Genomic DNA, 23,571 nt, shown 5'->3' on the forward strand with positions numbered 1-23,571 from the left:
TTAAAAACGTTTTACAAGTCATGTGTGTCAACAATTACGCGAAGGAAAGCTGTATTATCTTTTACATAGGCATGCTGACTGCTTTCCAACATACTAAGAGGCATAAAGAGCGGACATCCAGACGCGATATTCATATCACCAGTCGGCCGTTTGAATGATGAAGATTTAGGGTCCGGTCTGAACGCATCGATCATGTGCTCACGGTTGTTCTGGTCAATCCACATAAATGTCACCTTCTGGCGGAATGGCCACTTCAAGATGGCGTCAAACTCGCCCTTCATAACCACGAAGAATAACGACACGTGGTTACCCTTGCCCATACCATCGCCGTTTAGGTAAATTCTGGCGCACATTTTATATCCAAATCGACTTGTGAAGAAATACGGAGAGTACAGCGACAAGGTACGCCCAGATATAGCATCTCGTCTTTTGCGACCAAAGTCTGTGATCTTCCATGTGAGAATCCCGTCATAGCTTGCCATCTCGAGAGACTGTATTCTGAGATCTTGCTCAGCCAGGATGACATCTTTCAACGCGATGATTCTGTCTTGGGCCTTGGCTTTCTTCTCGACTGACGTAAGTCTCCCCTTGAAATTCTTATCATCTTCTGCGATCGTTTGAACCATATCAGAACATTTTTCAACGTCTTCATTGAGTATACCGACAGTGCTTGCGAAGGTTGCGACTTTGCCCTCAAGTTTGCTGGTTTTCATTTCTGACTCTTTGTTGGATTTCGTCAATTTATCAATCACGGTTTTGAAATCTTCAAACTGCTTGTTGAGGCTTCTGATTTTGCTAAGCGGGGCATAGCTTCTAAGTCGTTTTGTATTTGCTCCAACGAACGCCTTAAGTTGACTATAACATCCTCATGCTTCTGAACCGTGTTGTTAAGTTGCTGTGTCTTTGTTGCATTCTCGTTCGCCTGTGATCGGATGTTGAGTAGTGTGGCTACTTGTCCATAGACCATGCCAAGGTGTTTTTCAAGATATTTAGCACTGTGATCTTGCTCCTTTCCAAACTCTACCTGTGATGGAATAATTCAATCATTGAATAGCGTGCTCGTGGGCTTTAATGTTTTGTAGCTAACAGTCCTTAACATGTCTGTATTTGCATCTTTCTCCCTGTTAATACTTCTCCTGCCTTGCAATCTACGATAACCTGCTTCTTAAAAATCATCATCAAATTTCAGTGTCAGAATGCAAATATCTGAATACAGTAGCGATGTCATCTTAACATATGCAAAGGATCTATTTTTTGCGTTTGTCTTGCCTTTCTTGCCTCGCATCGACAGCGATTGCATGATTTAAAATGGAGGCCGATAAGCTGACGCGTTTAGAATACTAGCATTCGTTGAAGTATTTTTACGCAGTACTGTTGTGGAAGTTGAATCTCCTTTTGTTTATATTTCATTTAACGTAGCTGTGCGTCTTACCATCTTTTCACATCCAATTTCACGGTACTTGCAGTATTGCAGCTTCTTTGGACAATTTCCTGTATTCACATCGATGTGGTCAGCAATCTAGGAATAACAGAAGAAAGGTAATTTCGAATTTTCGTAGTTAAAATGGGAGAAAAAAATTTAAAGCACAAATGAAACAGATTAGTCTATGACATTTTTCGAGAATAAATAAAGTACCAATTTCTTATTTGAAAAGGCCATCATGAATGGTACATTTGGACGAAATAGAAAAAATAATTCGGCTGTGTTTTAGGAAACGTATTTAAAAAATCAGCAAAAAGCTATAATCTCATCATGAAACTGAAAATGCGAAAGTCTTTTTAAAAACAACGAGGTCCGACAACGATACCTGTTTGCGAAGAATTTTCAGCCCGCAAAATTCACAGTTGATTTCGCGATCCGGACATTTCACAATGTGCCTCTGAAAGGAATAATAATATAGCATAAATCATACATACATCACTGATATAACGGAGAGGTTTGCACTGTGACCAAACTTTGAAGTGGAAAGATGTTGGCCATAATTAGGAAGCTATAGGAAGGAAATACAGATAAAAGTTCATCGATCTGATCAGAGTGCTTTTCTGAATGAGAAGAAGCCCTCACGTTACTACCATTGATACTGTCAAAGTCTTTGAATAATAGTTACGATGTTTTATCCTTTTCTATGACACAAAATCAATGATTATGTTTTGAATCTAAATTAAAAGTAAAACATGTAGAAGGTAAATCACCTTAAGGTTCTTGAACTGTAAATTACTTCCACAGTCTCTGCACCTGATAAGTCTTAAAGTACATTCCTTTTCAGCGTGTTTATTGGAGTCGCCGCGTTTTATTTGGCGTCCACAGTCATTTGGGCACGAAATGAGGCCAAATTTGCAGATCGGCTCATGCTCCTAAATTATTGACATTGACAGAGATGAAAGTCAGTGCGAAAATTTTGACAAGATCTGTGTATCGTAGTTCTCCTACACATTATAGAAATACCTTTCAAGTACAAAAAAACGGCACAATTTAGGGCAATTTATGCAAATACAAACTGGCAGACCCGACAGTACACTTACCACGTTGACTGTTTAAGTTAAAATACATATACTTGAGAATTCATATATACATGCATCCATCAATCCGCTCGTCTTTCCGTCCGTCCGTACCTTACTACCTACCTACCTACAAACCTTATACCTACCTACCTACCTACCTACCTACCTACCTACCTACCTACCTACCTGCCTGCCTGCCTGCGTGCACGCAAGCACGCACGCAAGCAGACAGACAGACAGACAGACAGACAGACAGACAGACAGACATTCACTCACTTAGCGACATTCTATTTTATGTTTTATCGAAATACACCTTTAATCTACGAAAACTAAAACTTTTCAAGATATACAATGGAAGCAGCTATCTACCTTTCTACCATTTTGCTCTTTGTATTTTCAGTCCTGTTCAGACATTTCAGTGAATAGTTCAAAAGAAGGAGGTCTCTGTTTCTGTGATATAGTCAGCGAGTGAATCCTTTTTTGAAAGAATTTGTAAACTCAAATGTTATAGATTTTATTATGCTTGAAGCAAAATACGCAGTACTAATGTGCTTTTAGCATAAAAAGACGTCATCCTTCGCGATTTTCTTGTGGTAAAATAAACAAAAACTATACACCAATAATATCCGTGTGAATAGAAACACAATTATACGGATTGATTAACTGCACAGTGAAAAACGTACCTCATATTCGCCGAACGGTCCCCTCCATACACATCCCTGGTTATGGCATTTAGTATTTAATCGTTTCATCTCCTTTCTCAAGGCATTGTCTCTAAAGCACTGAAGAGATATAAAGTAAAAACATTACGTACAAAAAGTACGTGTAACAAAATAGCTGCGTGGATATAATGTGAATAGAATTTCACAATTTCTATTTTTCAGCTGTAATTTCACTAGTAGCTGAATCCCCATATGTCTAAGACACGATCACAAAATAGCTTTAGCTTTGCCTTCAAGCAGCACGGATATGAAAACAATGACAATATGTTTCGTATATACGAGAAACCTTAAGCTTTGCAACCGGAACTCTATTCATTTAACCAAACAACAATCCGGGCATTCAGTGCTATAGAGAACCTTCCGTGCGGTGCAATGCAGTGCAGTGGAGTGGAGTGACAGTACAGTACAGCACAGCACAGCACAGTACAGTAAAGTGCGGTTCAGTGCGGTGCGGCGCTGTGCTGTGTGGTACAGTACAGTACAATACAGTACAGTACAGTACAGTACAGTGCAGTGCAGTGCAGTGCAGTGCAGTGCAGTGCTATGTGGTACAGTACAGTACAGTACAGTACAGTACAGTACAGTACAGTACAGTACAGTACAGTACAGTACAGTACAGTACAGTACAGTGCACAAGGGTACTTAACAGCTAATTATAGTTCAGTAGCGTTCATCGCCACTATATTTGACACTGGTAAAGCGAGCTAAATTTACGGTAAGACGGTGGTCAGAGGCCAGCTGTTTTCATGGAGGGTAAGCAACGTTTAAATTCGGTGGTCCGACTGTTCTGATATTATTATCCAGTAACTTTAAAAGAAGCTGACCTCTGTTATACTGTTAAGTTTATCTTAGAAAAACATTTATTAATACAACTTTAAATCGTTCAGGAGTTTGCAATTAGTGATTTAATTCTCACTTCTTTGGGGAAAGTGATAGAAATGTTTAGCATCCTAATATATGTTGCTGTATGCCGTGTCAGGCTTTATATCTCGATTCCGTCAAAATGGCGGAATTGTGATCTGGAATAAGTGTAAAATACGAAAAAAAATGAATATGCTTTCATAAGGGGAAAGCGACTTCGCGCATTAGTCACATTTTGCTGTCTACTAAAGTGTCTGTTCAGCTTGTACCGATTAGCCTGACGTTGCCAGAACACGTCATTAGTTTCTTTATCAGTCGCTCAATATTCATTATTATGAGCTGTATCGATTAACTGATTGTGTATGAATTTCTACGCTTGGGTCTGTAGTTTTTCACTAATAACTGTAACTTTCTTGTGTAAAGTTGCCGAATCTTCGAATGTATCGCAATGTTTTGCTTTTGTGAAGGGTGGCATAAACATATATTTTCAGACATATACATAGACATTTACCGTGTCTGCTCTAATAATGCTGTTCAATTCAGGATCTCCCTCTGCAGTGCATGTAGGACAGTTGCGTGGTTCAGTGGCTCTGAAAAAGATAGTTAAATGAAAGACATCAGAAAACGGAAGAGTCGTATCGTGAATATGTAAAAGGTAACAGACCGGACAAATTCTTTCGCCATTCTATAGGAAATGACTTGTTGGGTATTGGATGAAATCCGTGCATTGATTAAACGCCATCGTGAAAAATCGTCTCCATTTTCTACCTGACCATAATTTTAAAATATATTTCGTAAAACTTGAGCTTACGCGTAAAATGATAGAATAATTATATGCTTATGTCCCATTTTATTTATATTATATATATATTTTATAAAGTGATGGAGAAACATGCATAGATGTTTTTATACAGAAAACGGGTTTTAATTACCGTGTTAGAGCGTCCACACAGAGTTTGCAGAAAAGATGGCCACATTTGTTCTGATGAGGTTCCTTTAATAACAGTTTACAATATCCACATGTGTATTTCTCAATTCGGTCCTTTTCTTCCACAATTTTAATAGAATAGCCCGCCATTATGTTCAAAATTATCAAATAAGTGTCTTATTCGCTTTTTAGAATTCTTTCGTCAAATATTAATCATTGTTATTGTTTTCGTTTTGCAGTTCCACCTCAATTGTTTTCCGTTTGTTATTGAGTAGCAAACTAGTTTGTTTGTCGGGGTTTTAAACTTTCTTTTTCAGGCTTACATGTCAGGCTGTAAAACTTAAGTTATGTCCCATAAAAGGTAAGTTAAACGATTCGTTACTTTGTCAATATCGTGCCAATATCAATGTCGATAAAGAACACTCAATTAGACGAGTAAATATAAAATATTGAAGTAATAAAGCGTATACTCGGAATTAAGAGCTTAATTTTTATACAATTTTGTCTAGAGCACTACTTGTAAAGTGTGTGACTAAATGAATTCCTTAAGGCTGGAGTACAGCCGATAAATTTGTATCTTTAACTTTTTGTAATCGTCGGGGCCCTCTCGAACGCAATTAATTTGCTTCTTGGATGTATCTTCAATGATCGTTTGAAGGATCTGACACATGGATTCGTTTTGCGATATCAAACAGCTGCAAAGAAAACAAAAATGAAACATTAGTAGAAGCTGACATTCATGTTATCCGTACGTCAAATAAGACAAGTGAAAAACTGATGACATTGAAATACAGTGTTTTGCACTTGGGTATGTCTCGTTGTTGTGTCATGAATTTTACAAATTCAATACAATCACAAGAGGACTATTAGCGGGAAAAGCTATCCTTTGATATTGCAGATGACTTAAACATGATCGAGGGGCGAACAACTTGTCAAGCTTATGAATTAAATACCGAGATTCATTTTGTTTTTCGTTGTGAAACTTATGTTTGTCACTAACATTTATTATGCGTCAATGCTTCGGAAACATTGACAAAATATCGCCACCTAACAGGCTAACTGAGATAAGGCTTGAGTATAGATAAATTATTCCTGTAAGGGCCTGTTGTACGCGAAAATTTCAATTTACTCTTAAGTATGGACTCGTTTCCTCTTCAAAGTAAAATATCACTACATTAAAGAATATTTACTAAATTGTACGTTACACTAGAGATACAATTGCCTGGTTTTGTGACTTTGCCTTTTTGATTACATATTGAGAAAATGTACACCAACAAAACAAGCTGATATGTTCAATGTTTCTACTAATACTTATAATTGTCTAGAATTCCGTAGAGTCATACCTGTCAATTTTTGGTTTTTTGTCTTCCGTTGGGTTACAATCGTGCTTTTTAGGTTTGCTTTCACATTCACCTTGCATCAACGAGATAAAAAAAGTGAAGACTGGAAAGATTCTATGCAAGAATGCTATAACGTAATTCCGCTCTGGCGCCATGCTTGTACTTTTGGCTAAACCTGAAATGGAAACATTGTTGCGTGTCAATCTTATACGATTATTAAGCAGGTAGTTTAGCCACCAATTCAACCTCGTATGTCGCTGACTGACATTCAAGTTATCAAAGACGAACCATCTGTATTGACCGGACAAAACTAGCAGTGACGATACAGGCGTTGGTCAACAAACATATCATATCGATATCCTGTCCTCAAAAATCATCCAAGTTCATAAACTTTTTAAAAGTCCCTCCAGTCTTATATCCCTATTGGGAAAAGTTAGTTGAATATGCAAATTAGTAACTTGTCAAATGTCTTCAAAGTACATAGCAGGTTTTATTGACTTTGAGGAAGTCAATAGAGAAGTTTGTTAAAGAAGCAAATTTGTAATAAGATATTTACAAAATCAAAACTGACTTTTGGTAATATTATATCATAGTATGCAAATTAGTAATTAGCTGAAGAACAAAATGCTAAACGACTTTCAATAATCTTTTAACTCAGTATCTTTAATGTTCATTGCCGCAAGTTTTATCAACTTCGGTTATGGCAATCCACATATATATCCCTTAAAGGAAAGTTCGTTAAATATGCAAATTAGTATTAAGTTTGTCTGAAACTGCTAAAATAACTTTCACGATTGTTATATCATTGTATGTCAAATATACATGGCAAGTTTCGTCATCTCTGATTATGCCAATCCAGATGAATATCCCTAGCCGGAAAAGTCATTTCGATATGCAAATTAGTCATAAGCTGAAGTGAAAATGCTAAATGACTTTCATTATTGTTTTAACCTGGTATTATCGATGTACAAAGCATGATTCGCCAACTTTGATCGGGTTAATCCAAGTAAATATCCCTTATTATAATGTTCAATAAAATATGCAAATTAGGAATTGGCTTAAATAAAAATGCTTCATGATTTTCAATAATATCGTATCATATTATCTTCCATGTACATAGGAAGTTTCGTCAAACATGTAAATTAGCAATTATTTGCATGTAACACCTGTATACTTTCATAGCTGATAATTCTTGTGTGATCAACATTTGTAGCAAATATCATCCAATTCTGGGCAACCGTGCATTGTATATCTGTTTTTTTTTTCTAAAATCATTGATTGTGCAAATAAGCAACTAGATTTTGAATTACCACTTTAGTTATCTGTTCATATTGCATCAATCTATTTAATTCTCGCGATTGTTGGCTTTTTCCAAAATGATGGCGCACAGCATGGTGCTCTATAAAAGTAGTATATTTATGAACCAAATTCCAACTATCTTTGGATCAGAGAGATTCCCTAGTCAGCAAAACCCATTGTCGAGTGGGATTGAGGTAGATATCATCTTTATTATTTCACGCAATCCGTGACAAAACAGTCAAAGAATGGCCTCTTCCATTTAAAGATAGGAAGCTCTCTCTCTCTCTCTCTCTCTCTCTCTCTCTCTCTCTCTCTCTCTCTCTCTCTTCATACTCGTAGGTATGGAGATCCCATTCCATTCCAAATACGTTGCACACACGTCATCTAAAGTGCTCGCTTTGCCGAGCAGCCTGTGTCGCTGCACTTGCCATAAAATGTAGATACTTACATTTACAAAATGCCAAGCTGAAGTGCATTCCCTTTGAGACATAGTGTATCGTAAAAATGTACGTCTTTAAAGTGAAGACATCGCGACAAATAATGTGGCTGTTGAGTGTTGACGCCTAGGAAACAAACAAAAGATTTTAAGCAACAGTAATACTAACTATTGACCAATTCTACCTTCGAAAATATAACGTGGTTACGTACATTCATTGTTGAATGTTGTTCAATGAAGAAATTAGCAATATTTGTGCTGCTGTACAGTCATACAAGTGCCAAATATTGTGACCATGGCGTCACCAAAGCCAATGGAACAACACATTCATGCGTATAACGGTATGAGAACAAATGCCCTCACATTTGTGCATTAGTTTGCTGTATCACGCCATGGCACACTTTGTCCAAATTTGGGCAAGCGCGTGCATTTCTGAACTAGCTTCACTCTGGTTACTATGCGCGTTGCTATCAGCCAACGTTCCATTCGTCTAAGTGCAAGATTCGAACGTCCGGTGCGGACGCAAATGTGGCTCAAGACCACTAATTAATTTCCCATAGGCCACCACAGTGGCGTTGAGCTCAATTTTCCTATTTTAAAACATTCAGCGGCACGAATCCTCTTAACAGGTGTTAGGTCAATGTCAGCTTGACTACTGATGAATTTTCGTGTGGGCAAGTCCACGGAAATTTTGAGATAGCGATGAAAATAGCGCCCTCAGTGGTGTTTTTGACAAAATTCAGGCTTATTGTTATGATTTCTATGGGCCCTAGAACTCCTCATATTACCACCGAATGCTTCAGCCATTATTCACAACAGTCTGCATTTTGATTCAGGCAGAAAAATATCTTTACAAAAATACTTGACATTAAAGTTCAAACTAAACAAGCATCCATGCAGGTATCAAAACTTCAAGGTCTGCACTATTTTTCTTCCGAACTATCTTCGTGGGTAACGAACCCGCGCCGGAGGTGAATTAGTGGTCTTGAGCCATATAGGATTCTTCCATTGTTGCTAAGCATAATTAAAAAAATATTTTGGAAAAAAAATCCCTGCCGACCTACCAACTTACCTACCCTATTTTTGAAAACCATGTTATCGGAACAGCACAATTTATTTTAGGCCTAATCAAAAGTGACCGTTCATGCAGTGTTTCTCCCTTAAATAATTAAAATTTGACCAAAGAAAATTGACATTGCTAACGACAGTTGATTGCATTATCGGGAGAAAGTTGTTAGTAGTATGACCTGCTTTCTGAAGTTAGCATTTCCGTCTCATGGCCTTATCTTGAACAATTTTAGTAATTTTCGTACAATTTTATGTCAAGGAATAGATTTTGTGAATATAGCTTCTGGAGGAGGTCATTTGACAGTACAATAGTGTTTGAAATGCAGACACCTGAAAACCGGAAGTACATTAACTTTCCAGGCGATATCATAGATGACAACTTCGTTCACAATATTTTCATTTAATATTACGGCAGTTTAATCCAGTTATTTGTTAGGGAAGCATTCAGTTGACAATCTTCTGTCGCTTACTTATTTTAAATGTATAGTTATGCAGAATAGTTATAACCGTTGCAGTATTTCAAAAACAATTACATACAAGTTATCCTCGAGCCACAGTCACTTGCGGTTCGATATACGCCGCTTTTGTATGCATTAGAAATCTAGGAAGTTGGGAAATGGAATAGCCGCTATACGCACGTATCGCTGAGTTTGGAGACGGATTATTTCACAAAAAGCCACAGTTTACTTAATAAACCAGCATCGATGGCTTCCAATACGTCTCTGAATCCAATGGGACTCGTGTTTTCAACATGAAACGAGCACTTTTTACAATAGCAGTGGATGACACACTTGACACAGATTTTGTGAAAGTAAATCAATTGATTCTTCTCTGAGTATCTACAATGTGACGTAGTACCATTAAAAAAACAAAGTCCCCTTCCTATGACCTGTATCTTTAGCCATAACAATGACTATTCACTTTAGCCTCACCTGTACACATTAGAGAATATGATAGTCTAGAGGGCGATGCTGTATACTAAGTAGGCTGAAGTTCATTTCAAGTATAGGGAGTCTATTGGGAGTTCAGATGTGCATTAAGTTTGTGAGATGAAATCCTATCAGAAACAAATGAGAGCATGCTGATATTAAGTCGGAAGATTCCACAGAACAGCTGATATGGAAGGATGTTTTGAGATAGAGAAAAATCCTTTGTTTTATATAACAATATCTGCTACTGATATCTGTTAATATATCATGCATGTATATCCATTGAAGAGATAATTTTCAAAGAGTGCCATTCTTTATAAAATACTCACATTAATGTGACCTAACAATTGACTGAGGACTTGATGACTGATCATTAATCATTAATCATTGAGTGAACTTATTCTTTCAGATCAACACCGTACATGAAGTGACGGCTAGCGAGCGTGATGCGTGACAAGACTGAAACATTAAAATTCCTTTTTGATATGTCATTACAACAATGATTTATTGCCATTAAAAACATTAATGATTGCTACAATCTAGATTTGCTACAATTTTATGAATTTTGATTGAAAATTAACTCAAAATTCCATCATAAGATGGTGACAATGATATTGACAATGTAGAAAGCGAAAAGCTGCGTAGTGTGGAAGATTCAGAGTCCTTTATCATGGACATCACATATTGATAGTATTGTGAAAAAATAAAGAGTAATCTGTTTCTTCTTGCCAGAATTTAAGCATTTTTACCTGTTTCAGCAAGGCGTCAGTTTATAACAGTTTCATTTTACCATTTTTTCATTATGGTCTCGGTGTTCGGGTTTGTTGTAGTCAAAATAATATGGATCGCTTGAACTGTCTTTTAAAGATGGCAACAACATGCGACTGATTTTGAATTGTGACATTGTACCTTATCCATTGAAATATTCACACTTCTACAATGGTATCTGCTATCCTATCGCTATAAATACAACCTGGTAGTGTCTGTTCACAAGGCTATTTGTGGTCTGTCTCCTCCATACATCCTTGATATGATAACTAAGTACGATCCACAAAGATATTTAACATATGTTAGTAATAAAGCTCTGCAAGTTTCATTGCTAGAACCGAATTATTAAAGCAGTCTTTTAGAGTAACCACCTCTGCAACGATTTGCCTACGGCAATATGAAGTTGAGCAAGTGTTAGAGATTTTAAGCAGGCCTGTTACAAATTTTATCGACAAAGCTTTTCGACACTTTTACATGAAACCTATCTGTGTTGTAACTTTTATACGGGAGATACTTTCTCCAGCGCAAAAAGTTCAGGATGAGATTCTTTGAGAACGCTACAATGAGCATCGTCGCTAGAGGGCAACCTTCACGCACGCTCTTTTGCTGTTGTTTCAGGGATTTTCAAAGACTACCTGTACCCGCCGGTGCTATACATTTCCGTCTCACGGCCTTATCACTAAAACTGAGGACACAGCATTTAAGTTTGATGTCTGAGCAACTGAAAAAAAACATAACAAAATCAAACTTGGAGAAGAAAAATGTAATGAGCATGACCGGAAAATTCAGGAGTGAATGAGTTGTATTTTTTGTCAAAACGCACGAGACAACATTTTGACTTCGCGATTTTTCTGCAATGTAAACAAATAAGACACTAAGTAATGTACGATTTGGTAAATCTAACTATCTATCTTTCAATTCGCCTAGTTATAAGTAACATAAGTTGAATTCTCGATGAACTATAGGCGAAATTTCTTTACAATGTGTAGCGCGATTTAGTGATTTTTTTTAATTTTCGCTTTCAATACCAACCACGAAGGAAAATCGATTTGCGCGTCTCAGGTATCTGCGTCCGCACTGGTCTGCTTATTCTGATCATACGCGGCAGGCGACAGTGAAGTTAGCGAAATCGGATGATACTTCTATTGAAATCCAATGTTAACTGATCACGTTATGGATCATGTCTCTCTTTTAGTTGTTTTTGAAGATTCGAAGGTGAAGTCTAAATATAAATCACATTATGTGAGATGAGCCGAGACTTCGCCGCACGTGACCCAGCTTTAACTCAAGTACACGCGAGACGTGATCATCAGGAAATGTTCGATTGAAAGAAATACTGTACCTTTAGGTAAAGTTTGTGGTGGTTTTGCGATGAAATGAGCGCTCATTTCATCGCAAAACCACCACAAACTTTACCTAAAGGTACAGTATTTCTTTCAATCGAACATTTCCTGATGATCACGTCTCGCTGCCTGTGTAAAGTCATTTACGATAATTTAGTTTACATTGTTGTTCTTCTTATATATAGATCCACGCCTAATTATTTGTGTTACACATACGGGCGTTCGATGAAATCGATGAAAAACATCAGTCAAATAAGGGAGTGCAAGGCCATTCAATGATGTGAATGCCAATAAGGCAAAGCGTAGGTCGATCGGCAACCAGTGTAAAGTCAACATGTCAACCCTTAGGATTAGTCTTCTGACCCTTTTTTAGAGCTTGTAAATATGGTGAAGATTTGACTTTGAAGTACTGCCCCAAACAGTGGAACGATAATCAATCAAAGAAAGGAACAGTGCATTTTACACAACCCAAATGGTATGGACGTAGTTTGTGACGGATACCAATTCTAACGCAAAGTTTCTCAGATAGGTTATCATCGTGAACATCCAACTTACAGTGGAATCAATTTAAACGCCTTTGGGCGTTTCATTTGATTCCTCTTTAAGTGGGTGTGAGAAGAGATATCAGAGATAATTGTTTCACGCATTTTGATACAAATAGAGGCCCATGTTATTACATGTAATACGTTTAAATTGAAGCAAGAAGAAACGACCACACTTCTAGTTTTCTCCGTGTTGACGGTCATAGCATTATTAGAAACCCACGATGACATCGTCCATACGAGAAATAATTTGATCGACACTATTACCTGAAATACACAAAGTCTAGTCGGCAGCGAACATATCCAGCCCACCCGTATGATAAAGATAAAAAGTAGGGACTAGAGAATATAAACCCTTCAGGGACTGTACTGCGGCATTTTGTAATACGACGCATTTTGTAACAACTTACGCAAAATGTAATAAGGGTATCAGCATTTTGTAATAAAATGGTCTACGCATTTTGTAATAAGGGTATCAGCATTTTGTAATAAAATATTGTTTACGCGATTTGTAATAAGGGTATCAGCGTTTTGTAATAAAACGCGTTTTGTAACATAAGTTAACGCATTTTGTAATAATTATAAACATCCGCTGATATTGTATGTATTTCAAAATGCTTTGTGGTTTCTGAATACGTAAAAATGTAAAAGCATATAATGATATCGATATTATATCTCACTACCGAGGCTAGGTTATCATAATAACGCCATATAAGGGGGTCTGAGTTGATAGTCAAAATGCAATTGAAGACAGAATGAGATTTATTGTATGCGATTTATAATTGAGAAAACAAACTGAGAAAGTTTTAGTAGGTTTTACATACAGTACTGTACTTTGAAAAGACAATATACTGCAAACCGTTCTGCATTTTTTTCTCTTCAATGTTACTGTTGGTGGATGGAAAGAGAAAGGCTTGGAGATGACATGCAGAGCTCAGAATATGATAAAAGACAGCGACATCATCAACATTGACAGTGTTGTGATCTAAGACCTAATTTTATTATACTAATGATGTACATGCCACAAAACCCACCTTATCCAGAAATGGTTCCCTTGTGACATTTTGAGGGTTTTGGTCGATTTTTAGGGTGTTACTTTTTTTACTAAAGATAAACAATAAATATTATTTTTTGGTTACAATAAAATTGTGTATTCTTATGTTTTTGCATGTATATTAGATGAAGTTTGCAAATCTCGAATAATCAAATTCTGAGTTTTGCAAAATGACTGTAATGTTAGTGAACACTGTGATTTGAACAAAGCTTTTATTGAGTTCATAAAAATGATGTTACAAACATTTTCCTGGAACCATCAGTTGTAGACAACAGAATCTAATATACATTTAGACATAATTGAGAAATGGGAAGTGATAAATTCTTTAGAATGTCGTCAGAAAGAGAAGCAATATGTGAAAATCATTGTAAATTTAGAATACTGGTGGCCATTCTGAATATTTAATGAGGTCATGTGACCAGTATTTGCATATTTTGGGGGCAATTGTAATACTACAATTCAAAAAAAATCTTGTAATTGTGGACAACGTTTGATAAATTCAATAGTCTGAAGATATAAAATAGGATACCTTGACCTGCTGACCCCTATTCAAGGGCGCTGTGTGTAATTCTTGACTTATGAGTGAAGACAAGAAAATCTGCGTAAGGTTTATCAAATCTGTGTAAAGTTTATCATAATGTATAAAGTTTACATCAAAGTCCATGGTAATGGGACTACTAAATGTGATTTAACATTGGGATATGATAAAATATCGATTATCTTTTACTGGAAAACTGGAAAACATGTAAAGATAATGATAAATGTATATTGTTTGCGGCCCTTTTGAATACCTAATTAGGTCACACGACCAGTATTAGCATATTTTTGGACAAATGTGTCATTGTAATTCAAAATATACATACTTACTGTGGGAAATATTTCATAATATTAGGTGCTGGATGTTATGTTACATTATGCTTTGACAGACCTAACACTTATACAGACCCTTTGTTTACATTACACTTAGCAGGTCAAAATGATACAAAATATCAGTGTTTTTTTCAAAATTGTTGTCACAATTTCATTTCAGTCCATGCTGACGTGAAAGAAAACAGGTTTGGTGATGAAAAATGAGGAATTAATGAGGAATTCCCATGAAAATAAAGAAATCTGTTAAAAAATACAATATTTTATATATTGGCGGCCATTTTGAATACTTAATGAGGTCACGTGACCATAATTTGCATATTTTTGGGACAAAGTATTTTATGGTGATTCCAAAAATATAATGATATGGGGGACAGTCTTTGTTAATTTAAGAAGTCAGATGTCATGGTACTTCTAAATGTCAACTCCACCCCAGGGCCTTAGGGTGCAAAGGGTTAAAGTGGAAAATAAATGTACGAAAGGTTGCAGTATTCTAAGCAACTTCTATACGTATGATATGTGTTTCTCTAAAGTTGATTGTCGATTACTTACGGTAATTAGATGTGAGGGGCACGTTAATATGTCAATGCTGACATCTGATATTTATCAAAATATACTGATAAACACTGACGTGAAGCAGTCAATTAAAATACTGAATGATAATTTATTTTAATCATCCCATAGACAAGGACAAAATAAAGCTCTATCGACAGACCAGCCACTTTGACTTGTATGTAAAAGGTGACAATTCATATCTACTGAGCCATGGTTTTGTTTTCTCAGATCTATTTCTTTCCTGTTGTGTTCCTCCTTTGAATCTACGCTATCGCCTAATTGTGAAATTTGTCTAGCCAACGAGCTAGGATAAGCTGCCCTGCAATACTATGATTAAGCTACATTTGATTCGCTATCCTACTGGTTATACCTGCCAAATATCTGCCATAAATTATAACAGCCATAGAAAGATAGATAGACAGACAAACAAACAGACAGATAGATAGATAGATAGATAGATATAGATAGATACATACATACATACATACATACATACATACATACATACATACATACATACATACATACATACATACATACATACATACATACATACATACATACTCAACAGGTCAGATACCGCTTTAGTAGCTAAACAAGTCAAATCACTAAAACATCAGATTATTCTGACTATTTTAGTTTCGTTTAGTTTAGTTTAGTTTAGTTTTAGTTTTGTTTACGTTAGATTACTTCAGTATAGTTAAGGTTATTACGAAAGTAACGCAAAGAATGTATAAAGACACATACATGTAGTCATTAGCGCGCGTTAGCGCGTCGGGCGATGCGTTGCACTAATGTCTGAGTGCTTACTTTGCGGTATTTTCGTAATAATTATTATCATACATCTCCTTTTTTATCAAGAATATATGCACCCGTCGTTTCCGATGCATTACTCCATACACTTTAAAGAAATATTCTGCATCGCCCTCTTAACTGCGAGCGAGTTAAGGGTAAGCGCCATCTTTGTTTACATGGAGCGCTCATCCAACATTCGATGTACGAGCCGAGCAGCGATGTCGTGCCATATTTGTACAGTGCGGTCTTGGTTAACTTTCGTTATTACCTCATAATATTTTTCACCTTCAAACAGTCGTAATACATTTACTTCTGTTTCTCCTTTATCAGAAGTTATTTTCAAAGTACAGTATGGAGTTTCAGCATGGAGCCATTCAATGACGCAATGTTTATCATCAAATATGAAAGTAAAGGGGTTATTGCATGCCCGTTACGTGCCCGTTTTTAAGGAAGCTCGATTGTATTGTTTGCGAAGGCAGATGTATAATAATTTATTTTATGTTATTATATTTTATTTTATCTGTGTATCTACCTGTTGATTGCTGGTTGTCTGCAATACATCAGAAAGAATGTCGTTATCCTCTATTTAATAAATCAACTGACTGTGTATACCAATGATTCTCTCAAATATATATTAATAAACTAGTCAAAATCTAGTAGTTACCTGCCTCAGATGATCAGTTGGTAAAATACTGATTGACAGCTATCTAAAATTAAGTCTTTCTAATTTGTAGATACCATTCCAAAGTCAATAAAATATCTGTTCATGCTTTAAAACTGGGGAAAGTTTTTAAAATTATTACAAAATGCGTTAACTGTTATTACAAAGTGCGAATTATTACAAAATGCTGATACCCTTGTTACATTTTGCGTAGACAATTTTTTATTACAAAATGCTGATACCCTTGTTACAAAACGCGTAGACTGGTTTATTACAAAATACTGCAGACGTTATTACAAAATGCGTCAGTTATTACAAAATGCTGATACCCCTTATTACATTTTGCGTAAGTTATTACAAAACACGTCAGTATTACAAAATGCCGCAGCACAGGGACTCAGCTTACAAATAACAAGACCTCCGACTCACATTCAAGATAGTGAACAAGCTGAGTTCTTTCAGCCGCGTAAGATCTATGTTTTGTAACGTTTTCTCCGATACTACCAGTATTTTACTAACCAAAAAGAGAAAAGCCCATACTCCTAACGGCGGAGGTGCTCTTTTTATCCGATTTCAAAAATATGATTCATGACAACTTTTCCCCACACAGACTTAGACGGGGTGGCTGAGACCAATCTTGATTGAAATTGGTCTCAGCCACCCCGTCTATTAAAATTCATGAGTTTACCTTTCTTGTGTACGTACATACTTATATCAGATGGAAATCTGAGGATTTGCGATTACATCAGGTTGACAACCCCCCCCCACACTAGAACAATGAATGTAAAAAGTGTGAAAGAGGCTCCCCACCTAACTATCCAAAATGTTTTTGTGTCGAGTTTGTGTTTGATTCGTTTCAAAAATGTGTTCCTACATTCTTATCCGATTGTTTGTGTTAACAAAAATGTTTGCTTCGCCTCGGATATTTGTAGGGAAGTTTGGATCAGTGTGTACGGTAATGTTTTGTTTGTGTGGGGAAAGCTTATGGCGAGACGCAGCCGGACCTATTGTGTTACAGAGTTGATAGAGTGGCCCTTTGACGCTTGCGTTTCGAAACCCGAGTGTGGTTTCTCATCAGTCGCAGTGTAGATTCTTTCCTTAGTTTGTGTTTGTGAAAAATTATTTTAATGCATTTTAGTGGTCTTGCTCTTCGAGTAGCGAGGCAAGTATATTAATGTTTGGGTCTCGTTGTGAGTCCGTTTGGTGGTTCAGTTTGTTTGTTCTATGTTTCTTTACTTCAGTAAATGTTGTTGAATCTTTTATAATTTTGCCGAGGTTTGTGTATTTTTAGGCAATAAGTACCACTGCGGGGTACGGATTTTATGTTTTCTGGATCAAGATACTTACAAGTATCATGATCGATGTGTTTGTTCTCGTACATTTTGTTTAATAGTTCGTGTACTTTGTTTACTGTTTGTTCTGTGTCGTCACTGGCTAGTTGTGTATAATACTTAGTGTTGCGTAATTGCCTTTCGCATTCGTGTACGTAATCTTTTGTGTTGACAAAGACAAAACCCAACCCTTGTCGAAGGGTTTTATGGTAATTGGTCTACTGTTTGCAAGCTGGTTTATCGCGATTCTTTGGGCACACAACATGTTTTGTTTCCTTGTTTGAAAGGGTATCTCTAGAAGTGCAAGTTTAGCAGCTTCAGATAGCTTTCAGGTTTTTGTATTTTGCTGTTCGTGGAGTCCAATTTGACTTTTCTTTGAATTGGTGTTGTTGCGATTGTTCGTGTCTCATGATGTCTCCGGGCTTAATTGCTAATGAAACTTTTAATGTTAATTGATTTCCAAGTCAACTATCCAAGCATTTTAAGAGGGGTGATCAAAAAGGCCAGAACAGCGAATTTTGACCAACCGGGTTCAAGAACCCGGGAAAGGTGTTTAAAGTGTGCGATAGATGTGTTTACGACATAAACATTACGAACAGTAGGATTAAGATAGGTATGAATAATCCAAACTGCCCAGTTTCTGTGTGGGGAAAAGTTGGAATGTTCGATTCTTGGTAAATAGTGAAAAGAGGTCGATATAGTCGATTGTGAGGATTTTTGGTCCACTTTGGCCCCGGTCAGGTATCAGAGTCATCCATTTAAGGTATTTGTGGCCCCGTTCGGCTTCGTCCGGTTCCTTTTGTCTCAATCCTTTATGAGGATACACTCTGCGACCATAAACGTTTTAACGTCATGCTTAATTACATGTGAAATTTGACGAAAAACCCGCAAGAACGTCAGGAAAGTCTATTCATTGTTGCACGCTACAAACAAGCAACATTGTTATTAGCGATGTTCATAATCAATCTAATTCCGAATGGGCAAATTCAATAATGGAGACGAAAGATAATTAACAAGCGGATATTCGAACACATTTCACATGAACATCGACGACGTCAACCGGGAAGTTACAGGACTGTGGGCGCACAATAGGGGGATTTCTGATATACACTGGGCGGGAGTTGTTTAATGCTCACCGCATCGCTTTGAACGTGTGATAATTCTGAATAATCATGATCAGCACTTTCGTGACATATGCAAAGAGCAGTCAAATGGTCGTACAGGGAACACATTTTGAAACATATGCGTTCTCCGACAAAAACGGAACATTTTTTCCAGTTTATATTTGACTCAAGTTTAGTCGCTATGTATTCACAGATATCATATGCAAGATTCAATGACAATTAACGCCTGAAACATGGCAAAATTATGGGATTCTGGGACCAAACACGGCACGTCCGATCAGTAGCGTGGCTTTTACATTTGCATAGACTTACGATAATCCGGCTTTATAGGTGAAGTTCCTATTTAATATGCAACGCAATCTGCTGAATACGCTAGCGATGTAGCTTGGCCGTGGCTGGTAGTGCAGCAGACTAAAACCAGTGTCAATGTTGGTCAGAAGATAGAAAACTTCAAAGTAAATTGTATTTTATAGTTCATGATTTAAAATCCATGCCAAAATTATTGCTATTTTACTATTCTGAATTCAATTTTACAAGTCAACCTTTATTCTGAAATTACTTGCGTACATGCTAATGACCATTCAGTACCTGTTGTCGATAAAATGCTAAATAATAAGTGATAACTTCAACATATGTTACGTTATATTAACTTAAACCATATGCGAACTAGAAGTAAATAGTCTAAAACATTGTATTATTTTATGTAATCATTAAAAATAGTAAATCGTAATTATGAACACAGAGTTAATATTTCATCTGGGTTGAGCTTCTGCTCAAAATCGCTGTACGTGTACTTTGTATGACATGGGCGGCCGGCCTGCCGGCCGGGACGTTTATTACTAATGCTAGAATTATATAAACATAGGGCCAAAGTCCCTGAAGCTACTATAGACATGGATACAAAATTAAGTATTTCCTGACTGTATGGTGATGAAATTATCTCACTAAGGTCATCCTAGAGACCTGTAAACCATATATTAAAGCTGTCTGACTAGCTGTTTTGAAAAACAAGCGACCCAACAGTTAACAGAGCTCTGCTGTGTTATGTAGAGAATAACTTTTTGTGACACATGTATTGATGAAGTAGGTAGATATCTTTGATAGCTCATTAAAGGATGGCCTGACCAAAATGGCAAAATTAGCTGCAAAAATACGAAATTGATGATTTCATCATCATTTCAATATATTACATTAAGATAAAGCCTAGGAACCTGTATACCAAATAACAAAGCTGTCTGACCAGCGGTTATGAAGAAGATTTTATACCAAAACCGCCTTTTTGGCGCTAATTTGCACATTTTCATCAATATCAAAAAATTAAAAAGGAAGTTTCTCAAAATCATATTTATCACCTACACAACAAATATCAAATCAGTAAGTACTGCGGTTCTCAAAATATTTGAGTGGACGGACGCCTCACAAACGGACATACATACATACGTACGTACGTACATACGTACATACATACATACATACATACATACATACATACATACATACATACATACATACATACATACCTACCTACCTACCTACCTACATACATACATACATACATACATACATACATACATACATACATACATACATACATACATACATACATACATACATATACAGACTGACGACAGATGTCGGACGGATACCCATCCCAATAGCTTCTATAGACTATAGTCTATAGTAGCTAAAACGGGAAGGTGGCCAGCTTACATAGGCAGTCGTCACGGCTTTGAAAACTGTCTATTTTATCGCTTCAGCCATTTAAATTGCTGTATCTCCACTGCATTATTGATGGTTGATAAGCTTGCCATCAAATCTGCCTTGTTTGGCCCTTCTTAATTGTTGCCTTGTAAAGCTATTGATCTTAAAATATTGTGCAAAGTCCGAAAATGCAATTTCTCAGACGCTAGCCCCTATTCATGGCGACATCTGCGAATCTCTGCTTGAGTCCGCTGCTGTTAACTTATTAGCATAAATCATATAGACTGACTTCACAGAACGTGCAACCAATGAATGCTTAGCAACATCTTACTGATGTTTAATGTATGCAAAGATATAAACTGCAAACGGGAGCCAGACTGTTTTATCGAGTGCTGCTCCGATGGAAGGAAGCTCAACCTGGATGAAATACTAACTCCGAGGCTCGGTTCAGTTATATCAATATTTCATAATTACGATTTATTGATTTAAATAATTACATAAATAATACTATATATTTTTTTACTATTCACTCCTAATTCGTCTGTGCACACACTAGTACCAGTGACATCGCCTTGAGATACGACGACTGAAGACATCCTCTCAATTCATAGTTTGTCAATCGGCCGCTAACTTCACATTCGATCTATCCAGTCATCCTATGGTCAATTTCTGAATTTCATATTTGAGGTAAGCTGAGACAGAGACTTATACATAGACGTAAAGCATTTTGTAAAATCCCCTACAAGTAGAGAAGGGATTTACACTTTAAACACAAGCAGTGGTTTCACACGAATAGCATAGTCGATGAGAACAACTTAATAATGTGTTTGATAATTTCATCAACTCAAAACTGGACTGTGCTAAATGATGAATATTTCAGTTTTCTGTAGAAGCATTGTATTGAGTCTTCACGTTTAAAGCATTCAAGTACATATGTACATTCTTGTGTTGTGATAATATAAGAACACTATTCAATCTGAAAACGTGTTAAGGATCTGTTCACCGATACATCGTTTTGAACAACTGCAAGACTCTGGATTAAGATATAAAAGAACTGGCAAAATAAAACAGTTCCCTATCTACCTACCCAATGTTTAAAATCAAGTCATAGGAACGCAGTTTTTATTTGGCCGACAATCAGAATCGAAATAGATCTGTCTAAACGTGCAACGACCTACACTGTAACCTCACATCACAGACCAGTGCAGTGTGACGTCAATTCTAAAGACCGCCGACCTCTTTGTGTTAACCTCGCACGACAGACAGCTAAAGGGGCGTGTCAAACTAACAATAGGCATAACCTATTTTATACTCTATGGTAACGTCCGGAATATTTATAACGTCATCGTTTCAGTTCCTCTAGGTTACTGTGAAAAAAAAGTATGCTGATGGTAACTAGTGCAGTGCAGAATAGCCTTGACTGAATTATCCAACGAAAATTCGCGTGTACACCTTTGGTAAGCACACACTACAAAATCCGACGAGAAAGTCTTACCTCAAAATGAGTTTCTGAACCAGTGATATTCTGACTGCGACGGACCCAAGTATTATTTGATAGGTTTGAATGTGAGGACAAGTCATATGTACGGCGAATTCCGACCTGCGTATGCCTTGGTGAATCAACAGCTTATGATTCGCGAGCGGGTTTGTGTGGACTATTCGTGAACCTGCGCAGACTCGTCTCCATCTGCGCGTTTACTTTAGTTTAAGGGCCGTAGATAATCAACAAATGCGCGTGGTAAATGCTATTTGTCTGTAGGGGGGGGGGGGTGTTTGGCTGTATTTCGATTACCTTACGCAAAAATCGCACAACGTGTTTTTATATGGATAAATCCAGTACACGTTTTTATGCAACACAAATATCGCGCTATATTGGTTAGCGTGTACGCACACCCGAGCGGCACTAAACCAGGATTACACATGTGATTCAGCGTGCGAGTAAAATAACGTAACAGTCATTTCGGATACACCATTTCAATCATTTCATGCTTTTGGTTGCGTCATTTTCGAGTTGGCGCTCAACATAGATCGATTTTAGAGGAGTATGCCAGGTGGGGGACGGTAGCGTATGCGTCAGGTGCTGCCAACTAAGCTGTTCGTGCAAAAAGGTGTTCGTGCGCAGTTTTTCAGCGGGCGGGCAAAGTTCAAAACTTTCAGCGGGCGGGGAGAAAAACCGATGTTTACTGTTGGCAGGGAACAATATTCATTTTTTTCAGTGGGCGGGGAGAAAATTTTTGACTGAGGGTACGAGAAATGTGTATAGAGGGAGGGGAAAGCCGTTGTTGATAGATTTTGGGGGAAATTATGCACCTAACTTAGAGGGAAGCAATGTCGCAAACATCTTCCCACCCAGCTGCCCGAACAAGAGAACTTGGCAAGGGAAGATGTGTTCCAAGGTATACATTCGCCATACATATGTATGCATACATATATACATACGCATATAGGGTATTCATTTATACATGTAGAATACATTATATACATACATACATACATACATACATACATACATACATACATACATACATACATACATACATACATACATACATAGATACATAGATACATAGATACATAGATTCATACATACATACATACATACATACATACATACATACATACATACATACATACATACATACATACATACATACATACATATACACCGAAACTTGTTTGTATCTTCTCAGAGGGGTAAAGTGCTCGATGCAGGGATGCAGAGCAATATTACAATAAATATGATAA

The 23,571-nt window shown here is 36.9% G+C and overlaps 1 protein-coding gene and 1 pseudogene across 2 annotated transcripts; both read right to left on the minus strand.

Annotated features, from left to right (window-relative positions):
- Positions 1-8: 8 nt before the first annotated feature.
- On the minus strand, positions 9-22,460 carry LOC139143893 (TNF receptor-associated factor 2-like). 2 transcript variants are annotated; one of them, XM_070714486.1, is made up of 10 exons: positions 22,322-22,460; positions 8,101-8,215; positions 6,357-6,528; positions 5,018-5,708; positions 4,597-4,675; positions 3,186-3,284; positions 2,194-2,355; positions 1,809-1,880; positions 1,433-1,519; positions 9-1,024 (listed from the first exon to the last, which is right to left on the minus strand). In XM_070714486.1, the coding sequence occupies exons 4-10, from the start codon at positions 5,161-5,163 to the stop codon at positions 749-751; spliced, it is 921 nt and encodes a 306-aa protein (XP_070570587.1). In that variant the 5' UTR covers positions 5,164-5,708; positions 6,357-6,528; positions 8,101-8,215; positions 22,322-22,460; the 3' UTR covers positions 9-748. The 2 variants fall into 2 exon arrangements, with proteins under 2 accessions (XP_070570587.1, XP_070570588.1); XM_070714487.1 differs by lacking the exon at positions 2,194-2,355 and having other exon boundaries at positions 11-1,024.
- Positions 12-713, minus strand: LOC139144433 (TNF receptor-associated factor 2 pseudogene; annotated as a pseudogene).
- Positions 22,461-23,571: the final 1,111 nt, after the last annotated feature.

This window comes from Ptychodera flava, chromosome 11 (assembly GCF_041260155.1).
Source record: "Ptychodera flava strain L36383 chromosome 11, AS_Pfla_20210202, whole genome shotgun sequence".
NCBI lineage: Eukaryota > Metazoa > Hemichordata > Enteropneusta > Ptychoderidae > Ptychodera > Ptychodera flava.

What these genes read in the sequence shown, in the direction of transcription:
- LOC139143893 (XM_070714486.1), bottom strand. Translation starts at nt 5,163, where the DNA reads ATGGCGGGCTATTCTATTAAAATTGTGGAAGAAAAGGACCGAATTGAG. An exon ending in GACCGTTCGGCGAATATGAG is followed by an intron (nt 2,356 to 3,185) that starts GTACGTTTTTCA and finishes TCAATAATTTAG; the next exon opens with GAGCATGAGCCGATCTGCAA. An exon ending in AAATTGGATGTGAAAAGATG is followed by an intron (nt 1,025 to 1,432) that starts GTAAGACGCACA and finishes ATTCCATCACAG; the next exon opens with GTAGAGTTTGGAAAGGAGCA.